General features: G+C 57.7%; 1 protein-coding gene across 1 annotated transcript; it reads right to left on the reverse strand.

Annotated features, from left to right (window-relative positions):
* Positions 1 to 7,898, reverse strand: BARHL1 (BarH-like homeobox 1). Its single transcript, XM_011969548.1, has 3 exons — positions 6,944 to 7,898; positions 2,671 to 2,893; positions 1 to 989 (listed from the first exon to the last, which is right to left on the reverse strand). The coding sequence occupies exons 1-3, from the start codon at positions 7,407 to 7,409 to the stop codon at positions 695 to 697; spliced, it is 984 nt and encodes a 327-aa protein (XP_011824938.1). The 5' UTR covers positions 7,410 to 7,898; the 3' UTR covers positions 1 to 694.

Genomic DNA, 7,898 nt, shown 5'->3' on the forward strand with positions numbered 1-7,898 from the left:
AGAGAACCCGAGAGGCCTGGCTGCCCCCGGACCGGGGCTGAGGCTGGGGACTGGGGTCGGGGTGGGTGGGCAAGCCCCCTCAGCCCCTTCCTGCCCCGCCTGGGAGTGGGGAGGGCACAGGCCACAGACTCACTAATCCACGGACACGGTCACGGGCTCATGGTTCACGAATAAATAACTTCATATACACTTTGCACACGGTATGTACAGCTCAGCCGCTGGCCCAGGCGCTCGAAGGGTAGGGAGACGGGACTCCGCACTCCCCTTCTCTCCCTGGCAGGGGCGCGGGGAGAGGGGCTCTTCTCCACCTGGAGCGTGGAAGGGTTGTGGGAGAGAGCGAAGCCTGGGAATCAGTCGCACCCGCTCCTGGGGAGAAAGGGGCGCCTAGGGGAGCCGGCAGAGGCTGGGGGCGGGAAGGGGCAGAGACGCGTATGTACACCCGGCGGGTGGGGGTGGCTCCCGGACAGAGCGGCCGCGAGAGAGGACGCCGAGGGGGGACTAGGGAGACGCAGTCCGAGGTCCGGGCCTCAGTGGACTTGGCATTTGGCCCTTCGGGGGACACTGGGCTGGGGCGCCAGGGAGGGCCGGGCAGGGTCCGCTCCCTGGAAGGGGCGTCAAACCCGCGCCCTCAGAAAGGCGGGAGGAAGGGGCCACGCCGAGCCCCCGGGAAGAGGCCCCGGAGCGGGCGGGCGCCTCACCGAGGCTGCGCAGCGCGCGGGAGGACGCCGGCCAGCGGAGGCAACGGCGGGGGCGGCTCGCTGGCGCCCTGGAGTCCGTGGATGAGGATGCGGGGCACCAGAGGTCTCTGGAGAGCGGGCGGCGGCGCGCTGGGGCCGCGGTACAGGTAGAGCGCCGCGCCGGGGTCCAGGTTGGAAACCAGACTCTGCGGGTAGAAATAAGGCGACGGGAACATCCGCTGGAGCGCTGAGTAATTGCCTGCCTCCGCCAGCAGCTCCAACCCGACGGCTGTCTGTCGCTTCCATTTAGTCCTGGGGGCCGAAATAAACGCGCATGGCGGGATCAGGGCTAGGGCATCCAGGGACCCCAGCCCCTCCCCACTGCTTGGCCCAGAGAGGCCAAAGGAGTCCAAGAGGGATCATACTCATTTGTTAATAAATAACCGAGTGCCAGGCACCATCGCACGCCTTACATGCATCCTCTCCTTTTATCTTCCACCGGCCTTCCGTGGCTCTTACCCCATTTTACAGAGAGGAAAACTGAGGTCTGGGCCAGTTTTCAAAAAGGAGCCCGGGTTTTGAGCCCGAGTTTTAATCCCTGCTGTCTGACCCCAAAGCCCGGCTCTAACTGCGCCTTACCCTGCCCAGGACATCGCAGAACGAACCCTTGGGTAGAAGGGTTCCTCCCTGCAGGTGCCTCTTTATGAAGGTGGGATCACCCTGGAGAGGGCTGCGGGGATGGGGGTGCTCTGGTCAGGGAAGGGAATGCGGTTGATTCCTCTGCAGGCTGGCCAGGCTGCAAGCTAGCACAAGCAAGCGGGCCTGAAATGGCAACCGGAGAGGACGCATTCCCGCCTTGCACGCCCTGCCGGCCGGAGCAGGCTGCACCTGCCACCCTCCAGGGCTTGCAGTGTGAGCCCTGCGCACTGTCTGGCCCCAAAGTCCAGAGGCCTTGGCCAGCCAAAGGCCTGGGGTTTGGAGAAGGCAGGCCTGGAGCCCAGGCTCACCTGCCAGGTGAGGCTAGGCAGACCAGCCAGGGTCCACTAAGGTGGGCTCAGCCACACCAGCCCTGTTTCCCTCCCTGAATTATTAATCATCATCATAATTGTGTAATTACTGTAACAGGCCTTAATTATTGATGCCCGGAGCAGTAATCAGTATTTATTATTAATGGAGCGATGTGTTCTGAGGCTTGTTTATGAAAAGCACCATTCCTGCCTCTGCTAAGAGTGTGCGAGTGACTGTGGGGCTGAGTGTGAGTGCGTGTGTGACTGCAAGTTGTATTGATGTGCGCGTCAGTGTGTCGCTATTTGGGTTGAGTGTGTGGATGTGTGTATGTTTTGTACATGTGCACCTAAGTCTGGTGAGTGTGTTCGGGAGGGAAATTAGGAAACAGGTTCAAGTCTAGTGCCCCAACACCCAACTTCCTAGTCACCTTGTCCCCAAGGAGCAAGGGCTTGGCCAGTTCCCCACTCACGTTTTGGGACCAGAAAGTCTGGGGAGACCTGAAGAGCCTCACAGAAACTCAGAGGCCCCTAAGGCATCTGCCTGGTCTGGGCCAGGCTTCAATACCCCAAGGGCCACTGCCTGGCTGTCCTCTTCACAGGCTTCCTGGGCATCAAGACTGTCACCCTTCAAGGGCCTGGGGCTTCCAAGACCCAGGCTGATTCACGTGGCGGCCCCAGGAACACCCCTGCCAACTCCGGCTGAGCTAGGGCAGGACTTGGATCTTCAATGGCCTATGTGTCTGTCCACCCATGGGGGAGAGGACTGACTGGACACTGGAGACCAAGTCTAATCTCATCTCTGTCCCTCACTGTGGGGACTTTGGGCAGAGCCTTCTCCCTTAGGGCCTCAGTTTCCCACTTTTACAGAATGGGGGAGGCTCAGGAGCGCTCCCTTAGCACCAACCTGTAGACTCCTGGTCCCCTCCAGGAGCTGTGAGGAAAGGGGAAGTTCCCTTTCTGCCTCTACCCGCGCAGTCGGGCCTCACCTGCGGTTCTGGTACCAGGTCTTGACCTGCGTGTCGGTGAGGTTGAGCGAGGCGGCGAGTTCCATGCGGTCCTGCACGCTCAGGTACTTTTGCCGCTCGAAGCTGCGCTCCAGCTGCGCCAGCTGATGGTCGGTGAAGGCTGTGCGCGCCTTGCGTGGCTTTTTCAGGCGCACCGGGGGACTGTCCCTGGAGCTGGAGATCTCGCGGTCGCCCTCCTCCTTCACTGCGGACACAGCGGCATGTCAGGGCCTGGCCTCGCAGCCGCCGCCGGTGCCCTCCCGCTCCTGCCTGTGGCGTTTGTGTAACCGCGGCTTCCGACAGCGGTGGTTCCCCGACACCCAAGCTCGCGGGGGCCGCTCGGAGCCGGGACCTCTGGGGCCCCGGGAACAGGACATGAACTCTGAGGGGAACAGGACGGCGGCGGGAGAGCCCGAGGCCGAGATCCCCCGGGCAGCTCCGAGTAGAAAGAACCCGAAGCTGGGGAGATCTCCAGTCCCTGCGCCGCGCTCGGCGCTCCGTCCGCGCTCCCTGGAGGGATAAACGGAGCCACGACGATGGAACCGGAACCAGCCTGCCAGAGTAGGGGAGGGGGCCCAGGGTTTCTGGCGGAGTGAGCTCCGCGTCTGGGCCCCTATTTCCCCGGCTGCGTCCGTGACAGGAAGGGAGGAAGCTGAAGACTGGGGTCTGGGGAGAGAAACCTGCGTGGAGGGACAAAAATCTGCTCTCCCCGGAGCCACTCTTTGTCCTGGAGGACAGATCATTGTGTCCCGCCTGGCGTTGCCCTATGTGGATACGAATTCATAGTGATGATTTCTCCCGACACAGGGCGCTGGGCGGAAGGCGCCGGGTCTGCGAGCGCCGAACACTTGGAGAAATAAGCGACTCTGCCACCCGCTTGCCCCTTGGGCGCAGCGCGCATTGCCCGGGTCTGCGTTTCGTTGTCATTACATTGCTCACTAACGATGGCTCCTGCTACACCTGCGTGGCATCGTGTGTTTACATCCCACAGTCGGGACAGAATTGCACCGGGGGCACAGCTCCTGAGTTCGAAGGATAGACCTGGCACGAGTGATTTCTTTATCCCAAACACTTTCGTTCGGCTTTGACTGCACAGAAAACACTTAATCGAACAAGCTAAATGCTCACTCCCCTTCTCCCTCTAAAGCAATTATATAACCAACTAGACCATTTCCCCAAAATTGGCGGCTCAGACTGGGGCTTTCCCCCAACCTACTCCCTTTTTTCTCTGTTTTCTTTTATGGTGGAGTTTCATTGTGCCTGGCGTTTGCAGTGAGAGGGTTCAGCTGAATGCAAGGTGATTTCTCTCTGTAGGAAACAATAATCCGGTTAATTGAGCCACTAGGGATCGAGACTTTTCAACTGAAAAGGCAGCGCTTCGCTGCAAGGAGGGCCTGGCATCCAGCCTGGTGAGCCGGGAGAGCTCAGAGGAGAAACGGCGGCCAGCCGGCTACGGCTTTCCACCTGCCTCCTCCAGGCTGGCACCAGGCTCTCCCTGCCGTGTGGGCTCCCCATATTTGGGCATGGCCACCATCAGGAGAAGGGGATGTGTTGGGATGGGGGGACTTGAGTTCTGTCTGTGCAGACAGATAGTTTAAATAAGTTTGAGGAAACGATCATCCAAATCTGAAACTTAATATCGTAGAACTCTTACTTTTTGACCTAATTGCCTGGACTACTTAATGAAAATCCTCCACTTCTCAGGGATGAAGTCTGCGTTGGAGGTCGGGAGGTGTTGAGTTTGTGGTGTCAGGAAGAATGGATCACCTAATGGGGCTTTTCTTCTGTTCCCCCTCCAGCGTGGGCTTTGAATGCACCTTCTGTGCCTGCTCTGCCTTGGCCTCCTCCTGGATAGGCTCAGCCCAGGGGGGTACTGGCTTCCCAAACTCTGGTTCTAGAGGCTGCATCTCAGTGTCCCCGAGTTCCAGGCCCATCCACCTTCCCTGCCTGCTGGGAACAAAACTCTGGTTTGGGTTCTCCATGGACCTTGGATCCAGCCGCTAGTGTCGCTGACCGCCTTACTTCAAAGCTGAGTTTTGGCTTCTTTAAATATTATCAAAGAAATGTTGTTTGAGGAGCCTTTGATAGCAGAAACTTGGGATGAGGCTGACCTTCCCCCATGCCCTCCTTGAAGGAAATGACTCAGCTTGGAAGGCGGCTGGAGAGTAGATTAGCTTAAATGCTCCACGGACTGGCTCGGGGTGTCTGTTTCTGAGCTCTGAAAAAGTCACCTCCATGTTTGAGAAACGCTCCAGACAAGGCCTGGCTCCCTGGCCCTGCTCCTTTTTTCACTAGGGGCAAAGGCAGCAACACCTGGGGTGGGGGTTGGGCAAGACCTTCTAACCCCTTCGCTCCAAACCTATTTAAGCGATATGTAGACAGGCGGCCCTCGTCACCTCCGTCACCTCCCGATCAGATATCCTCAGAGACAGGAGAAGAAAATTGATATTCTAATTATCTTAAACGAAACCTGTCCTCAAAATCCTTCCTGAGGGCAAAGAAATAAAAGGAGGCAAGGACCAAACTGTGTTACCATTGCCAGTTCCAGCCATTAGCATGGGCGGTGGAAGATTCGTGCCCTTTGCTCTAACTAAAGCGGGCCGTTCTTGTTGCAAATGGTAAATAATAACCGTGATGTTATGAGTATATATTTACATTGACTTCCCCCTCTTTCTCCTCCCCCTTCCCCATGCCAGTCTCTCTCCAGGGCAAGTTTTCTTTGCCTCTCTAAGCAGGCCCCCGCGGGGAAGGAGCAAGGGCCACTGGGCAGGTGCCGGCCTGTGGGCACCCGCATGCCTCTAGATCTCCTCCTGGCTGCTCTGTTCAACCTGCCTACTTTCCAGGCATGGTCGGCACAGCCTGGCTGAAGGAGGCTCGGCCATTTGTGTGGGGGAAATCAAGAAAATGGGATGTGCAGTCGGACCAGTGAATTTCGGTTTGGAGTTAGGACATATCCACAAACGAATTCTTGGTTGGGAGGCGAGTGTCAAATGAGCCTTCCTAAAATTTTGTGAAAACTTGGTCCAAATAGGGATCAGGAGGTACAGCACCAGGAGGGGTGTGGTGTTGGGGGAGGGGGCAAGACAATAAAGAAGTTGCCCTTACAGGGAAATTTTGTCTCTTGAAAAGATTTCTGGGAATCAATTATATGCTTGAAAGAGCTCTGAACAGCCTCTGCCCGCTCCGAGTGCTCTGCTAGGGGCTGTCTCCCATGAAGCCCTCATACTCCTCTTCACCTTCTGCCCCTTGACTTCTTCCTTAGAAAGAACTTTCTGCCTCTGGTTTTGAGAAACAGCTAAAGTGGAGGTAGTGGCTGGGGGTCAGAAACAAAATTAGGGAATTCTTTTTTTTTTCTTCCCTTTCTCTCCTTCCTTCCTTCCTTCCTTCCCTCCTTCCTTCTCCCTTTCCTTTGAACCCTGATCTCATCTCCTTGGTTAAGATGGGATGAAAATGGAGCAAACGACACAAAGATTCATAGAGGTAAAAAGAAAAGTGGAGAGGCAACAACCCCAGTGTAGCGGCAGACAAGGCTGGTTACTCAGGAATCCCTGGAACTTGCATAAAACCTGGAGTTGGTTGGTCAAGGCACTTAAAATCAAATTCAATGAGAGCCCTTGGTGGGAGGGTGCAGGGTACTGCCCTCTCCACCAGCCCCCTGACCTGCTCCAAGAGGCTGCCTAGCTGAGGTTTCTGCTTTGAAGTGAGTGCCTCTTTTCATGACTCACAGGACCCGATCACACTGGGCCCGTTGGGAGGAAAAACCCATTTTCTCTTCCTGTCTGGAAATGTAGATTAAAAGGCAGAAAATTCTGACTGTTCTCAGGGCTCCAGCTGAAATTTTTCTGCTATATTTTCACTCTTATAAAGCAGAACCCTTTGAGTCTTCCATTGCTTCTGCAAGGTTTCTTCCTAGAGAGCCACTGGCCTGATTGGAACCTGCTCCTGTCCCCCAGCACTGCTGGAAGGGCAGGGGTCCCAGTCGAAGTTTAGAAAGTTTGCTTCATGAATTTTGGGGAAATCTCCCCTGGGGCACACAGTATCCCTTCCCTGCCCCCACTCTCTCCACCAGACTCTTTGTTACTCAAAGGCATAACCACAGGACTGGCCGAAATGTTCCGAGGAGAACTACCGCTCAACCTGAGCCCTGGGGGAGCCCCCAGGTGAGCGAGTGCGTGTCCTGCCATGTGTACTCGTTTTAAATGCCAGTTTTTAGATACATAGCATCCCCCCAAGTTTTCACCTCCTGCTTTCTTACCTTTATACTCAGAGTCCGATGAGGCGTTGCTGCCACTTTTGTCCAGCTTGTCTCTAAAGTCCTCCCCGGCCTTGGCCGCAAGGCGGCCCCCAGGCTCAGGGGCTGCCGGCTGCCCGCTGCTAGAGTAGGGTGCGCAGGCCGCGAGTGGTTTGCAGTCGGCAAGGATGTCCCTGATCAGAAAGGAGGAGGTGACGGTGCGCGACTGGGCCGGGGCTGAGAGCTGCCCGGGCTGCAAGTGGGAGTCCAAACCTGGGCCGGATGCCCCACCAGGCCGTGGGGTGCCCGTCTCCAGACAGTCCCTTCCTGGAGAGGCTGGCGAAGAGCAGTCGCTGCTGCTCTCTGAGCGTGGACTCAGCTCCAGGGGCGAACGGCAGTCCCCAAGCAAGGGGTCCCCCTTGGGAAGGGCGGGGCTGCCCGCGCGGTGGGAGAGAATGGAGTCGATCCCAAAGCCATTGGAGCCTTCCATAGCCAAGCTGCGACCTGTCCTCCCCAAAAGCTCCCCACCCACCCCCAACCCCAGCCGCCGCTGCCCCTGCCCCTAGCTGCGGGCTGGCATGGGGAAGGCGGGCAGGGAGCCTGCGGGCACCTTGGACGGAGTTCAGCCTTGGGGGAGCCCAGGAGCTCTGGGCCAACCTCCTCTGCGCATTAGATCCAAAAGGACTCAGTGCGTCTTCTGCAGCATCGCGCCGAGCCGCCGAGCCGAGGGGGGGTGGTGGGAGTGTCAGGGAGGAATGGGAGGGAGGGCGCGCCAAGTTGGGGAGAGCAAAGGGGGAGACGGACGGCCCGAGGGCCCCTTGGCACAGAAGAAACGCTAGGATGTTGGAATCTAAATAAAGAATGGCGTTTTAAAAATCCAAACCGCACGCTTCTTCCAGGCAAGCGGTGGCTGAGGGTGGCGAGGTCAGCACCGCGGATAGCTGCGGGCCCGGGCCGCGCTAGCAGCCGGCGGAACGGA

Source organism: Mandrillus leucophaeus, unplaced genomic scaffold, assembly GCF_000951045.1.
Source record: "Mandrillus leucophaeus isolate KB7577 unplaced genomic scaffold, Mleu.le_1.0 Scaffold899, whole genome shotgun sequence".
NCBI lineage: Eukaryota > Metazoa > Chordata > Mammalia > Primates > Cercopithecidae > Mandrillus > Mandrillus leucophaeus.